Below are 17056 nucleotides of genomic sequence, written 5' to 3'. Positions count from 1 at the left end.
AGCAGTTGAAAGATGTGAAATCTCTTTTGAAGGCAAAATATGAATTTCACTAAACACGCTGGATATTGGGAGAAAGGGAGAGAAAGTGATTAAAGATGACTCTAAGATTTACAGAAAGAGAAGATGGGAAGATTAAGATGCCACTGACTGAAATAAAAAAGAATGAGGGAGAGGTAGAAAGAGAGAGAAGGGAAATCACAAGTTGTTTTAGACAGGTTAATATTACACGGTAGTGAGATATCTGCTTGGAGACGTCAAGTAGGCAGCTGGATATATGGGTATAAAGCTCAAAGGAAAGATCTGGTTTGAAGAAATGAATTTTAATACTATTGGCATACTGATGGTGAGTGAAGTCACAGAGGCTAGAAACCTAAGGTACTATTTCTCAAAGTAGCAGGAAGGGAAATCCCTTCACAAGGTTGAAAACAGCACTAAAGCATAATATATGATATATATGTCATAATACATTATACCACTGGCTGTGGTATTTGGAATCTTGAGGTTCAGGGAATTCAGAGAATTTGGTAGCACAGTGTTTTGGGAGAAAGGGAAAATTTCTGGGTGATGGACTGGTCACTCTGGCTGACATGTTTCTAGAAGTGAGTGTGTGGATTTGTTTGAACAAGTCCTGGGCTTTCGCAGTGATGGTAGGAGAGGAAGAGTCTCCTTGCGGCTGCACTTCTGTGAATAGTTATCTCCCCTGAAAGGACAGATTGTGGTAAAGAAATGAAAATAAATTGAAGCAATAAGTCCAAAGATAGAATTAGAAAATGTTAAATTTCCAAATGCCCATCTATTCAGATGGCTGGCTTTCTCAGTGTCCTTTTCTCCTGTGATTGTTTGCTCCCACCTCCTGCTTGCAATAGCAGTTTAATGAACAGTTTGAGAACAAATCATTAAGTACATATGCACACATATACAACTGTGCTTTGAAGATAAAGCAAGTTTGAATTCATCAAAAAAGGACTAAAAATTTCTGTTTTCTGATAAGAGTCACTTCGTATTTTGTTTTCTATTAAAATGTATTTAGTTTCAAAAAAAAAAAGATCATTGGGGAAAGAAAGTACCATTCAATGAATGGGCATTAAGCAATATGTTCTCCATATGGAAAAACAAAAATAAATTTGATCCCAGTTTTACTGCACTCAGAAATTCATTCTAGATGGAAAAATGAAACTTAAAAAAATAAGTTAATACCTTTTGGGATAGAAAGTTTTTTTATAATTTTTTATATATAAGCTTTTTACAGAAAAGGGAAGGCGGATTATCTCCAGGAAAAAAGCCATTTTATACTAAGTACACCGGCAAAATTGAAGAAATCTAACAAGCTGTGGAGAGGAAGTAGATCAATGGTTACTCGTACAACGCTAGTGAGAGTGTAGAGTGTACAAGTTGTTTTGTAAAGCAATTTGGCATTAAATTTTAAAGTTGAGCAGTCATAAATGTATGGTTTTAGAGTAATTCTTATTCAAGTATACTAGGAGACTACAAGAATATTAGTAAAAATACTATTAATAGTAACAAAAGAATCTACCAAACATTTAAAGAAGAGTTAATACCTACTCTTTTCAGTAATTAAACTTATAAGAGGACGAACAGCTTCCAAATTCATTCTGTGAGGCCAGTATCACCCTGATACCAAAACCAGATAAAGACACCAAAAAAAACCCCAAAACAAAACAAAAACAAAAACAAAGAGGGAGAAAGAGGGAGAGGGAGAGAGAAGAAGGGAGGGAACTACAGGCCAGTATCTCTTATAAATATGGATGCAAAAATCCTCCAAAAATTTTAGCAAACTGAATCCAACAATACATTAAAAAAGTCTTACACTACAATCAAGTAAGATTTATTCCCAGGATGCAAGGGTGGTTCCATATTCACAAAACAATCAATGTGATACATCACATCAGTAAGAAAAAGGATGACAATCATATGATCATTTCAGTAGATGCAGAAAAAATATCTGGCAAAGTACAACATCCATTCATGATAAAAACCCTCTGCAAAATATGTTTAGAGGGAGCATACCTCAACATAATAAAGGCCATCTATGAAAAACCCACAGCTAACATCACATCATACTCAATAGTGAAAAACTGAGAGCTTTTCCCTTAAGGTCAGGAACAAGACAAGGATATTCACTCTCACCATTTTTATTCAACACAGGACTGGAAAAAGTCCTAGCTACAGCAATTGGACAACAAAAAAGAAGTGAAAGGCATCCAAATTGCTTAAGGAGAAGTAAAACTCTATTTGCAGATGACATGACACTATATATAGAAAACTCTAAAGACTCCACCAACAAAACTAGTAGAATTGATAAATGAATAAATAAATTTTTAGTAAAGTTACAGGATACAAAGTCAACGTATAGAAATCTGTTGCATTCCTATATACTAATAATGAAGCAGCAAAAATTAAGAAAACTACCATTTACAACTGCACCAAAAACAATAAAATATCTAGGAATGAACTTAACCAAAGAGGTGAAAGACCTGTACTCTGAAAACTATAAAACACTGATGAAAGAAATTCAAGACAATGAGAAGAAATGGAAAGACATTTCATGCTCACAGTTTGGAAGAACAAATATTGTTAAAATGTCTATACTACCTGAAGCAATCTACAGATTTAAAGCAATCCCTATCAAAATACCAACAGCATTTTTCATAGAACTAGCACTAACAATCCTAAAATTTGTATGTAACCGCAAAAGACCTCGAATAGCCAAAGCAATCTTGAAAAAGAAAAAAAAAAACACTTGAGGTATCACAATTGCAGATTTCAAGTTATATCACAAAGTGCCAGTAATTAAAACAGTATATGGTATTGGCATAAAAATACAGACACATAGATTAACGGAACAGAATAGAAAACCCAGAAATAAGCCCACAATTATATGGTCAATTAACCTTTGACAAGGGAAGAATGAATACACAATAGGAGAAAGACAATCTCTTCAACAAATGGTGTTGAGAAAACTGGATAGCTATATGAAAAAGAATGAAACTGGGCCACTTTCTTTCACCATACACAAAAATAAATTCAAAATGGATTAAAGACCTAAATGTGAGACCTGAAACAATAAAAATCCTTGAAGAGAGCACAGCATTAATCTCTGACATTGATTATAGCAACATTTTTCTAGTTATGTCTCCTGAGGCAAGGGAAATAAAAGCAAAAATAAATGATTGGGACTATGTAAGAATGAAAAGTTTTGGCACTTCGAGTGAAGGCAACAGTTAACAAAACTAAAAGGCAGCTTACTGAATGGTAGATGCTATTTGCAAATTACGTATCTGATGAAGGGTTAGTATCCAAAATATATAAAGGACTGATACAACTCAATATCCAAAAACCAAATAGTCTAATTAAAAAAATGAGCAGAAGACATGAACAGACATTTCCCCAAAGATATCCAGATGGCCAACAGATACATGCTCAACATCACTCATTATCAGAGAAACGCAAGTCAAAACTATAGTGAGATATCACCTCACACTTGTCAGAATGGCTAATATAAAAATAACACAAGAAACAACAAGTATTGTGAGGATGTGAGAAAAAGGAATCCTTTTGCACTGTTGGTGGAGTTTGCAAACTGGTGTAGCCACTGTGGAAAAAAGTATGGGGGTTCCTCAAAAAATTATAAATAGAACTACCCCATGACCCAGTTCACACTACTGGGAATTTACCCCCAATATATAAAAATACTCATTCAAAGGGATACAAGCACCCCTATGTTTACTGTAGCTTTATTTACAACAGCCAAATTATGGAAGCAGGCTAACTGTCCACAGATGAATGAATACAGAAGATGTGGTGTGTATATATCTACACACACACACACACACACACACACACACACACACACACACAGGAATATTATTCAGCCAGAAAAAAGAATGATATCTTGCTATTTGCAGCAACATGGATAGAACTAGAGTGTAACGCTAAGTGTAGTAAGTCAAAAAATACTTGTACACGAATACTATACGATCTCACATGTGCAATTTAAGAAACAAACAAGCAAAAGTAAATAAATAAATGAATAAATAAACAAGACAAAGCAAGAAACAGATTCTTAACTATAGAGAACAAACTGATGAGTTACTAGAGGGTAAGTTGGTGGGAGGGTATGGGGAAAATAGGGGATGGGGATTATAGAGTACACTTATGATGAAAGAAGCAACAAAAAAAGGAAAACAACTCGAAAGTCCAAAGTGAGAATGGGTAAATTGTGATATACTAATAAAATCGAACACGTTACAGCAGCCACTAGGAACAAACTATAACCTCAGTCAACAATGTGATTCAATTCTAGAAACCTATGTATTGCAGAATAAAAAAGACAAGTCCCAGGAAATGACATACACCATGACGTAATTTTTTGGCCAAGTTCAAGTTCAGCACAAAAGTAGTATTGCATAAAATATTATTTGTATGGATATACATGTTGTAAAATTATATATAGGAAAAAAGTGAGGCAATTATAAATGGAGGCTCTGAGATGGTGTTTCCGTTGGTGGAAAGCATGCAGATGGTGGAGGAACTCCTACATAGACACCAAGTTGTTGGATCTTTTGGCTTACTGGTTTGGTTGTCTTTTATGGGCTCATACATGTTGATTTTATCTTTATGCTTTATAATTTATGTAACTGTTGTTTATATTTTGTATTTCTTAAATATATTAAGATAGACACAAGAAAAAGAGACCTTCTGAAATGGTCTAAAGTAATATAACAAAAATGTTCATATTAATACTCTCGGTGTGAGATGCATATACATTTCTTAAACTATCCTCTGCAATGTATAGTTCCCCCACAAATAAACTTTTTTTAAAGGGAAAATAATAAGTAGATGATATAGGAAGTGAGGAAGTGGATACAGTAGGTATAGAGAATCTTCTATTTATTTTTTTTTTTAATTATTATTATTTTTAATGTTTATTTTTGACACAGAGAGAGACAGAGCATGAATGAGGGAGGGCCAGAGAGAGAGGGAGACACAGAATCTGAAGCAGGCTCCAGGCTCTGAGCTGTCAGCACAGAGCCCGACGCGGGGCTCGAACTCACGGACTGTGAGATTATGACCTGAGCCGAAGTTGGCCACTTAACCGACTGAGCCACCCAGCGCCCTGAGAATCTTCTATTTAGATGAGCTATAAAGATGAGTAGAATTTTGGATTAAAAAAGGGTGTTGGGAGTGAGAGGTATTGCTGGATAGTGCAGGAGGAAGTTGGGGGGAGCTGTCAAAGGAGTTAATAAAATTTAAATATTTTACTTTATTATTTTTTTTAAGTTTTTTTTTCTAAATTTATTTTTATATTTTGAGAGAAAAAGATAAAGAGAGAGTGTGCATGTGTATGCAAGTGAGGGAGGGGCACAGGGAGAGGGAGGGAGACAATTCCAAGCAGGCTCCATCCTCCACGCTAAGCACGGAGCCCCATACAGGGCTTAATCTCAAGACCATGGGGTGATGACCTAAGCCAAAATTGAGTCAGATGCTTAACTGAATGAGCCACCCAGGCACTCTGAATTTATGTATTTCAAAGATAAGTGAACATTAACATGTTTTAATACAGATAGGAAAAAATCCAGTAGAAAGGCTGTAAAGGATAAGTGAAATATAAAGTCACTTCTCCTGTAACAGGTGGGAAGATAGGATGAGCATAAAGGCAGGTGTGTTTACAGGCAGGGTAATGAGATAAAATCTTTAGAATTCTTCATGAGGAAAATAATGGTGTCAGGAGAGTAAGACAGAAGGGCCAAAGGACTGAGAGTTCATGAAATTTGAAGTGGATGGCAGGAAAGGAAAATCCTATACATAAGATTACCAGGTAACCCTGAATGCCCATTTATGGTTGGTCATTATGGAATCTACAGTAATACCAACTATCTGTGTGATTGTTTTTTCAGATTTTTCTAGATAAGCACCCCTCCCTACTCATATCATATTTGAGAGTGTAGGCTCCCAATAAAAATACCTTTCAAATTGAGCAGTAACATCTCCAAGGTTTTGCACTGTACTCTGATACCTTTCCTGTAAAAGCAGGGTGGCTTGAGCGTGAGCAGCATTACTTTTCTCTAGTTCAGCTTCTTTCCTAAGGAACAATTAAAAGATAAAAGGCTAATTACAAATTATATTCTATGAAAGCGGATAGTATTTACCTTTGGCACTGTGAATCATGTGTCCAATGTCTGTATCTGCATAAACTACTGGACTGTTCAGATCTAACTTTATGACCTGCTTCTAATAGCATGTTTATTTATGTACTAACTTCTCTTCTGGCTTCATCTTATCCTTCCTGCCCTTATTTTACTTTCATTTTCATCCTAATTTACTCATTTCTAAATTTATCTTTTGACACTATATGCACGTATGTAGGTAGTTTAAACATTTTTTTTTTAGAAGAAGGTAGGGTAAAAAGACTCTAAAACACAATCTTAATGGCAGCAGCCAAATTACCAGCTAAAAAGCTGGCTGACTGAATAAAGTGTCTCTGCATTTAAGAAACACTCTTTAATTACACTTGGTATTTCTTTGAAAAAAGAGTTGATAGCACTATGTAGATTTAAATTAAAAAAAATTTCTTTTAACATTTATTTATTTTTGAGCGAGAGAGATAGAGTGCGAGCAGGGGAGGGTCAGAGAGAGAGGGAGACACAGAATTTGAAGCAGGCTCAAGGCTCTGAACCATCAACACAGAGCCTGATGTGGGACTCAAACCCATGAACCGTGAGATCATGACCTGAGCCGAAGTTGGACTCTTAACTGACTAAGCCACACAAGTGCCCTTAGGACTATGTAGATTTATTTTGATTATTTCAGTAATCCATATATGAAATTGTTATTAAAAAAATATTCAATAACTTATTTGGTGGATTACTTACATAGACAAAATAGCTTTTAAGTCATCTTTATTCATATATATTACAAACCTCAGAAAGTTTTTGAAATATTAACATTACATATTACCAAAATAGTGAGAAAAATTTTGAGATATGCACATGAGCTTGTAAGAGACCTTTTAAAGAACATATAGAACTAAGAACTATAAATAAGAAGCTTTATTTGCTTATAGGCTAAGTTGGACACAGATAAAATAAATGGAACTAATCAAATTCCTTCTGTAATGAGCATGGGATTAAAAAATACACACACCAACAGCTAAAAGCAATCACATAGTACTAAAGGCTTTATAATAAAAATATTCTTTTCCCTGCCCCACAGAGAAATCATTTCCAATTTTCTTATTTTTTCTCTTATGCCTAAGATTTCAGGTTGGAAGGGACCTTAGAGATCGCGTTATTAAAATCCCTTTATTTTATATCTGATGAAATAGTAAATTAAAGAAATTAGAATTGTCTTGCTTAGAATCACACAGCTGGTTAACAGATCCAGCAATAAAATCCTTATCTCCTGACCTTTGCACTGAATTCCTTGAGTTGAATAAATGATTGTCTCAACTTTCTTTCCTCCCTGAAACTGATGTCATTTACTCAGTTTCTTAAAGTGCCTGCTCCCTGAGAATGGTTCCAGTATAGAACAATTCCCTAAGAATACTCTGGTACTTCTCCCTGCAAAAGCAGGCATATAAAAAACCTTTGTGTCCTTTTTATCACTTACCACCACAAGAAAACAAAAAAAAAAAAAGGATTTTAACAAAAGTATCCAACAGGAGACAGATACACAGTTGTGAGATATACTACAGTCCTGTAGACTCATGTACAGTTCTTGGTTCCTTGCTAGAAATATTTTTAGTAATGAAATCTTAAGGAGTCAAATAATGTTAATTATTGTAGATACAGTTTGAACTCAAGAATCCACTTGGTATTTTAACCTAAATAAATGTAGTGGAGAAGGATGCACAATGTGATGAAAGTAATACGGAAATAGCAATAAAAGAAAAGCCTGAGGGGCACCTGGCTGGCTTACTTGGTACAGCGTGCAACTCTTGATGTTGGGGTGGTGAATTCAAGCCCCATGTTGGGCATAGAGCTTACTTTAAAAAAAAAAGGAAGGAAGGAAGGAAGAAAGAAAGAAAGAAAGAAAAAAAAGCCCAAGATCTCTTAAATTTCTTATTTTTGAATGTTGCCCAGGTTCGGTTGTTTTTTTTTTCTCATTTTGTTTTCATTGCTACTTCTGAGTATTTGTGCTCCCTTAGAAAAGGTAATTAAAGGTATAAATTATGCTTATGCTATGTAAACTGATGTACACACAGGGAAAAAATGGAAATGTTTCTTATTAAAGGGTGAGATTCTTAGCCTTTTTTCTAAATCTGTTATTGCTATAATGCTGATGTCCAACAATTTTAGACAACGTAACAGCAGTAAAGAAACCCCAAATTTTGAGTTTGTTTATTAACAGCCTTTTAAATTAAACCTCTTGCCTAAAAAAAAAAAAGAAAGGGCAGGGGCGCCTGGGTAGCTCAGTTGGTTAAGCATCCGACTTCAGCTCAGGTCACGATCTCACGGTTTGTGTGTTCGAACCCCGTCGGGCTCCATGCTAACAGCTCAGAGCCTGAGCCTGCTTCGGGTTCTGTGTTTCCCTCTCTCTTTGCCCCTCCCCAACTCATGCTGTTTTTCTCTCTCAAAAGTAAGTGAACATTTAAAAAAAAAAAAAAAAAAAAAAAAAAAGAAAGAGCACAGCTTCTGATTTTGGCTGTCATACTTGTGGGCACAGCTTCTGATTTTGGCTGTCATACTTGTTTGTATGCATATTCTTTGGGTATACTTTTTTTGAGTTTTATTTATTTATATTTAGAGAGGTGGGGGGAGGGACAGAGAGAATCCCAAGGAGACTCTGTGATGTCAGTGCAGAGTTCGATGCCAGGCTCAATCTCACAAACCATGAGATTGCGACGTGAGCTGGAATCAAGAGTCAGATGCTTAAGCAACTGAGTCACCCAGGTGCCCCTCTATAGGTATACTTTACCTCTCTGTGTCTACTCCTTACTTGTAAAAGAATTCCAACCTTGACTGAAGTGAGATTGCTAAGAGAATGTACTGGAAAGCACATTTTAACATCTGAAGTCATATGAGACATGAGATCTTATTGATACCAACCCTTTCAGCTTTTCTTCTAGGAGTTTCAGTTCCTCAGCTCTAGATTTTGTTTCTTCTTCCAATTGTGTAATCAGCCTTTCAGCTTGTTCCTCCTTTTGCTGTAATTTATCTAGTTCTTCCAGTGTTTGCTTTAATTCTTCCTCAAAGAGATCTCTCTCTTTCATCATTTCCTCTTGAAAAGAACCTAGCTTCTGTTGAAGACTGGAGGACAACTCCTACATCCAAATAGAAACCACCAAAATAATATGAAATGGCATCAAGAGATTTTTACTAATGACAAAAAAAAAAAAAGAAGTACAGAAAGTAAAGTATGAATACTAAATTCAAGAGCCTCAAAAAAAAAAAAACCTTTGAAAAATACAGATATCACCTGCATCTTGTCATTGATTATATTCTGCACCTTGTTAACAATGTGGTAAATGTTTTTTCAGTTTTTCTATGCAACACACACTCACACACTTCTTATAAAACTAAAATTATATTCTACAACTGACTTTTAGCATATTTTTCTCAGAGGATACTACAGAAAAAGTGTACTATGATTTTGACAGTACGTAAATATATTTTAAAGTTATATAATATACAGGGGCACCTGGGTAGTTCAGTCTGTTAAATGTTCAGCTCAGGTCATGACCTCATAGTTTGTGAGTTCAAGCCCCACAATGGGCTCTGTGCTGACAGCACAGAGCCTGTTTGGGATTCTCCCTCTCCTCCACCCTCTGTCTCAAAATAAACATTTAAAAAATAAAGTTATACAATGCACAAATATATCAATACTGGGAAAAAGTTCTAACATTAAAATAAAGTGAAGACACAAATAAATGGAGAGATTCTGTGCTCATGAATTGAAAAAATTAATATTGCTAAAATATCCATGCAACCACAGCGATCTATAGATTCAGTGCAATCCCTATCAAAATGGGAATTTTCACAGATATAGAACAATGGAATAAGATAAAATTCGTATGGAAGCACAAAAGACCCTGAATAGCCAAAGTGCTCTTGAGAAAGAAGAACAAAGTTGGAGATATCATACTCCCTAATTTCAAACTATGTTACTCAAAATAGTATGGTGATGGCATACTAACAGACACATTGATCACTAGAACAGAATAGAGCATAGAAACAAGCCCACACATACTAATTTATGATAAAGGAGTCAAAAATATACAAAGGGGAAAGAACAGTTTCTTCAATGAATGGTACTGGTAAAACTGGAAAACCACAAACAAAAGAATGAAAGTGCACTACTACCTTAATACCATTCACAAAAATTAAATAAAAATGTATTAAATGTAAGACCTGAAACCATAAAACTCCTAGAAGAAAACATAGGCAGTACGGTTATTGACATTGTTCTTGGTGATGATCTTTTGGATAGAACACCAAAGCAAAGGAAACAAAAGCAAAAATAAACAAGTGGGACTACATCAAACTAAAAAGTTTCTGGGGGCGCCTGGGTTGCTGAGTCTGTTAAAGCATCCGACTTCTGCTCAGGTCATGATCTCACAGCTCATGAGTTCGAGCTCCATGTTGGGCTCTGTGCTGATAACTCAGAGCCTAGAGCCTGCTTCAGATTCTGTGTCTCCCTCTCCTCTTTCTGCCTCTCCCCAGTTCACTCTGTCTCTCCCAAAAATAAATAAATGTTTAAAAAAAAAAAAAAAAGCTTCTGCACAGGAAAAGAAACCATCAAGAAAATGAAAACGTAACTTACTTACATGGGAGAAAGTATTTGCAAATCATACATCAGATAGGGCAGACAGGGGTTATAACCAAAATATATAAAGAACTCTTACAATTCAAAAGCAAAAAACCCAACTCTAATTAAAAACTGGGTAGCAGATCTAAAGAGGCATTTCTCCAAACATCCAGATAGCCAACAGGTATGTGAAAAGATGCTCAACATCACTAATCAACAGGGAAATGTAAATCAAAACCATAATGAGATTCACCTCATACCAGAATGGCTATTATCAATAAGACAAGAAATATGGTTGCCTGGCTGGCTCAGTCAGTGGAGCATGTAACTCTTGATCTTGGGGTCTGAGTTCGAACCCCATGTTGGGCACAGAGATTACTTGAAAAAAAAAAAAGACAATAGTAAGTGTTGGCAAGGATGTGGAGAAAAGGGAACGCTTGTGCACTGTTGCTGGGAATGTCAATTGGTACAGTCACTATGGAAAAGAGCATGAATGGTCCTCAAAAAATTAAATACAGAATTGCCATACAATCTAGTAATTCCAGTTCTAAGTATTTATTTGAAGAAAATGAAAATACACACTTGAAAAGATTATGCACCCAATGTTCACATCAGCATTATTTACAGTAGTCAAGATATGGAAAAAACTTAAATGTCTATTGATGGATGGATGAATAAAGAAAATGTGGTATATATACACACAAATTGATTATTCTTCAGCTATAAAAAAGAAAATCTTGTTATTTGTGATGCTATGGATGGACTCTGAGGGTATTATATTAAGTGGAATAAATCAGACAAAGAAAGAACAATATTATATGATCTTATTTATATGTGGAATCTGGAAACAAACAAAAACCCAGCCATAGAGAACAGACCGATGGTTGCCAGAAGTGGGGGTGGGTAAAATGGGGTGAAAGAGTCAAAAGGTACAAACTTCCAGTTAAAAAATACTTCAGTCATGGAGTGTTATAGCATGGTGACTATAGTTAACAGTACTGTATTGCACTTTGGAAGTTGCTGAGAGAGTCTTAAACACTCCTCAGAAGAAAAAAAATTTATAGTTCTATATAGTGATAGATGCTAACTAGACTTATTGTGGTAGTAAGTTTGCAACATATACAAATGTTAAACTGTTATGTCATACACCTGAAACTTACATAATGTTGTAAGTCAGTTATACCTCAATAAAAAAGCAAAAGCAAAACCCAGTGTAGATGTGCCCAGGAACACTCTATGAAAGAAAACAGGGCCCTTTGCCTTTAAAAAGAACGGTCAACATATGGGGCACCTGGATGGCTCAGTCTATTAAGTGTCTGGCTTTGGCTCAGGTCATGATCTCCAGATTTGTGAGTTCAAGCCCCGCATTGGGCTCTGTCTTGACAGCTCAGAGCCAGGAGCCTGCTTCAGATTGTGTCTCCCTCTCCCTCTCTCTCAAAAATAAACATTAAAAAAAAATTTAAAAAGAATGGTCAATGTAAATAAGCATTCTCTCCATCCTGTACACTCCTAACAATGCATTTAGGAGACACATCTCTTAAATATTAAGATACAAGAAAACATTTGAAAGGTCTGCCAACAGTAACTGCAGTTGTGGGACTGGATGGGACAAAAAATAACAAAAAACAAAAAACAAATGAAGTGGAAAAATGCTTCTGACTATACCACACCCCAATCCTAGTTTCCTCATTGTAGAGATAACCACTAGTTTTGGTATATATGCCTTCTAGTCTTTTTTACACATTTATACACTTAAAAAATACATACATATAAATGATATATACTACGTATGTAACGAACATTTAAAAAAATCCTAAAAGTAGTTGAGATCTTCAAGCCAGTATATATAGATCTATTTAATTCCTTCAGTTGTTGCAGGTTGCCCAAAATATAATATTTCACATCAGTGCATTTACCTGTTTGCTCCACTCTCACTAATGTGTTCTGTATTATCAAATATTTTAAATGTTTATTTATTTTGAGATAGAAAGCACAGCTGTGTGCCTGTGCACACAAGTGTGCATGAGTGGGGGAGGGGCAGAGAGAGAGAGAGAGGGAGAGAGAGAATCCCAAGCAGGCTCCACACTGTCGGCACAGAGCCTGATGAAGGGCTCAATCTCACCACCTGTGAAATCAGACACTTAAATGACTAAGCCACCTAGGTGCCCCTGTTATCAAATGCTTTAATGTGTGCCAATCTTGTAAGGGGAAAAAATTATTTCCATTTCTTTGATTATTACTAAGGTAGAGTATTCGTGTTTACAGATTATCTGAATTTCTACTGAGAATGATAAATTTACATGCTATGCTCATTTTTTTAATAAACTTTCTTCTCACATAAAATATTTTTTATGTAATCTGGGTTTTAAAAATTTTTCAGTTTTGTTTCACATGCATTTAGACACTATTTTACAACATAACTGTAAATGCCTAAGTAGTAATCTAACACAAGAATGTGCCAGAAAATATTAAAACAAAATTTTTTTTATTATGTTTATTTTTGAGAGGCAGAGAGAGCATGAGTGTGGAGGGGCACAGAGAAAGAGAGACATAGAATCTGAAGCAGGCTCCAGGCTCTGAGCCGTCAGCCCAGAGCCCTGATGCAGGGCTTGAACCCACGAACTGTGAGATCATGACCTGAACCAAAGTCGGACACTTAACCGACTGAGCCACCCAGGTGCCCCTATGCCAGGAAATATTTTTAAACAATTTTCTTATTTTGGTTTATTAGTTGCTTATAATTTTTTCACATCATCAATAATGTGATGAACATTTGTGTGGCTTAACAGCATATACACGACTATTTCCTCAAGATAAGACTTTAAAAATAGAATTGTTGGATCGAAAGACATATATAATTTAAAGGTTTTCAGATGCACAGGGAAATGTATGACATATAACAAGCAAAAGTTTTTGCTTTTTTTTTATTGTAGTGTACTACCTTCTCTTGTTGCAGAAGTGAATCACTTTGCAGTTCTTTTTGTCGTACCTTTTCATGTTCTTCCTTTTCAAGAATAAGTTTCTCCTTTAAGTTTTGCATTTCAGAATTCAGAGCTTCATCCCGTTCCCTATCCCTGTTGATGAGGTCTTCTATACAAATGAAAATGCTGTATTTAGATACATGTATTTAGAGAATGTATTGCATTTAGAGAAACTGGATTTCCATATATCCATTTTTTGCTGTTAGCATGTTATACAGACCAAGTATTTCCAAAGAAATAAAGCCAAAACATAATTCTGAAGTTTGTATCATTTACTACACAAAATGTAGTGCATATCCTATGGTATGTAATAAAACCTCCAAACCTGGTTTGATATATATCTTCTCAATTTAAATGGCCACCCAATGAGGAAGTCAAGAAATGTACCACTGTATATATTTCAATCAAGACAAGCAATATATTGAAATAAACAGAAAACAAACATTGTAAAAGACAAACATTCTCATATGGGAATAGGATTTTAATGTTATTTCCACAATTTTTTAAAAAACTCTTAAATACAGAGAACAAACTGAGGGTTGATGGAGTCGGGGGTTGAAGGAGGGGTGGGGGAGACGGGTGATGGGCATTAAGGAGGGCACTTGTTGGGACAAGCACCGGGTGTTGTATGTAAGTGATAAATCATGGGAATCTACTCCTGAAGCCAAGACTACACTGTATGTTAGCTATGTATGCTAGCTAACTTGACAATAAAAAAAAAAAAAAAAGTTTGTTTTAATACAGCAGTACAGTCTTTACATACTGTACATGTTACTTATGTTACATACCTTTTTCTTTTTCAAGCAGCTGACACTTAGCATTTAGGTTTTCGACTTGTTTAGAAAGCATAGCAACATTTTCCTCAAGAGATTGCTTAAGGCTTAAAACTTCATAATTCTTCTCTTTCAAATTTTCTTCTAACTGGGCAATATCTAGCTTGTATTTTTCCACTTGATCTGATGCACAACTACAGTAAAACAAATTATTTTGAAGAGCACATAATTTAGGCACAGGGAAAATTAAACTAAAAAGGATGAAAATGATGTATTCATCACTATTCAACAAAATAAGGTCCAATTTAAAACTACTATTAATATTACCTAATTTCTTCGATGTATTCTAAGAGTTTTTCTGTTTCGGATTTTTCATCAATCTTGTCCTTCTCTATTGAAACACTGAAAAAAATTACATATATGAATACTCACAGTAGTCACACATAATGTTTAATCTGTACCAGATACTGCTGTATCAGATAGGCTATCTCTAGACTCCAAATCCTTAATTCTTATTTTCTGTGACCTCTTAAGTTGACAATTTAGTATATGCAAATAGGAAACTGAAGGTTTTTTTTAAAGTGAGAAAGCTTTCCAAATAAATTGATAAATTTCATGATGATGAAAATTATCACCTATAACACTCCAAGTGTTAGAAATAATCTTTCTTGTAGCCTTCCCAGTCCCCACCCCACCATCACACATACAAAATAGCCTTTGTTCTAGGTTGATTTTTATGCAATTACTTCGGTGTTTACCTCCTCCAAACAACTCAATTTAAAAAATGAGCAAGAAAGTTAAATAGACACCTTACAAAAGGATATATATGAATGGTCAGTGAGCACATACAGTGAAGCTTGGCCTTAGACTAACAAAATTACAAATGAGATACTATTTCCTACCTACTAAAAGGTGGAAATCAAACAGACTGACAATATCAAACCTTGGAGACGTGGAACAGTTGCACCTATCACGCATTGCTAAGTGGGACTGTAAAATGGCTCATACAACCACTCTGGGTTGGTTGGTTTGTTTGTTTTAATAATTTACACATATACTACACTACCCTATGACCCATGTATTGCAATCCTAGATGTTCATTCAGGAGAAATAAAAACTTACGTCCACAAAAAGATATACATAGCGGACTTATTCACACTATCAGAAAACTGGAAACACAAACAATGATCAACAGAGGAATAGTAAACAAATGGAGGTATATTCAGATAGTGGAATACTACTCAGAAATAGAGAACAAATTATAATACAACAGTATAGATGAATCTTAAAATACTATGTTAAACAAAAGAAGCCACACACACACACACACACACACACACACACACACACACACACACACTGTGATAAACACCTCCCATCCCCACCCTCCAAAGACCAAACTAATTTATATGATGGAAGTCAGAAAGTGGCTTCACGGGTTGGGGGCCTCATAATGGGGAAGAGCAGGGGAGCAGGAAGAGGCAGGAAGGAATTTTCTGAGAGGATGGTAATGTTCTCTGTCTTGTTTGTAGGGTGATTACAGAGGTGTATACAATTGTCAAAAGTCATCAAACTGAATACTTATGATCTATATATTTTTTGTAGGTAAGTTACAGCTCAATCATAAAAAGGAAGGCTAGGATTATACATTAATCACAGCTTCTTATACCAATATTCCTCAGTTTTGGTCTACCATCTCCATAAGATGATGCTACTACAAAGATGAGGAGGCCTTTCCTCATAATTTGTACAAAAGATGGACAAAAGTAATACATTTATACATCTTTTCAGCATTAAATGGGAGTGATCAGGGCTCAGCTAAAGAAGAGAAATAAGGCAAGCAGGGAGGCAATGAGAGAAGTATGGAGGAAGGTTAAGTCTCAGTAAACAAGAGAGAGGTGAGAGAAGGAAATCAACAGTTACACTTAACAATTTCTCTTTCTTTTTAGGCACTCACAGTTTCCCCTCCAGTTGTGCTATTTTCCCCTGAGACTCCTCAAGATTCTTCTGAGTGACCTGTAGCTTCACCTCCATGCCTTCCTGTTTAGCCATCATACTCTACACAACAAAAATAGGTGTTAGGAAGTGGAAGTTGTTCAGGTCCCCAGATCCAGACACAGCAAACTCACCAAAAGTATCACTCACCCTTATCTTTGTTTCTCTCTTGTTTCTAAGTTTCAATAATTCGAGGCTTAGAATTCTCATAGTCTTCTGGTTACTATCTTCAGAAAACTAAGTACAAGAAACATATAAAAACATTTAGATATATTTTCTGTTAGATCTTATATAAAATCACATAAATATTGATTATTACTGGGACTATTATTTACCTACAACATATTCTGGTAGAGAAAATGCCTTTGATCACACCAGGATTACTGATTTTATGTAATATTGCTACTGTTCTTGTCCTTCTTTTTGATTAATGTGACTTTCTGGCTTATTTATTTTTATTTTACTTTTTCTAAAGATTCTATTTTATTTAAAAAAATTTCTTTTAACATTTATTATTTTTGAGAGACAGAGAGAAAGATG

At 35.2% G+C, this 17056-nt stretch overlaps 1 protein-coding gene and 1 long non-coding RNA gene across 2 annotated transcripts in view; one reads left to right on the top strand and one right to left on the bottom strand.

Moving 5' to 3' along the window:
* Nucleotides 1–17056, bottom strand: part of HMMR (hyaluronan mediated motility receptor) — a 39738-nt gene that overhangs the window by 9859 nt on the left and 12823 nt on the right. The window contains exons 6-12 of the mRNA XM_058722589.1: nucleotides 16667–16753; nucleotides 16479–16579; nucleotides 14849–14923; nucleotides 14537–14715; nucleotides 13709–13857; nucleotides 9069–9283; nucleotides 5987–6103 (exon numbers count right to left, since the gene is read on the bottom strand). Of these exons, the coding sequence (XP_058578572.1) occupies nucleotides 5987–6103; nucleotides 9069–9283; nucleotides 13709–13857; nucleotides 14537–14715; nucleotides 14849–14923; nucleotides 16479–16579; nucleotides 16667–16753 (923 nt within the window). The remainder of the gene's footprint in view (nucleotides 1–5986; nucleotides 6104–9068; nucleotides 9284–13708; nucleotides 13858–14536; nucleotides 14716–14848; nucleotides 14924–16478; nucleotides 16580–16666; nucleotides 16754–17056) is intronic.
* The window catches only part of LOC131507624 (uncharacterized), a 53927-nt gene that overhangs the window by 28040 nt on the left and 8831 nt on the right, over nucleotides 1–17056 (top strand). The gene's annotated exons all lie outside the window — the stretch shown is intronic.

The sequence above is a fragment of the Neofelis nebulosa genome, chromosome 1, assembly GCF_028018385.1.
Source record: "Neofelis nebulosa isolate mNeoNeb1 chromosome 1, mNeoNeb1.pri, whole genome shotgun sequence".
In the NCBI taxonomy this organism is placed as follows: domain Eukaryota; kingdom Metazoa; phylum Chordata; class Mammalia; order Carnivora; family Felidae; genus Neofelis; species Neofelis nebulosa.
Note: the sequence above shows the minus strand (reverse complement) of the source record. Positions and strands in the feature narration are given on the sequence as shown.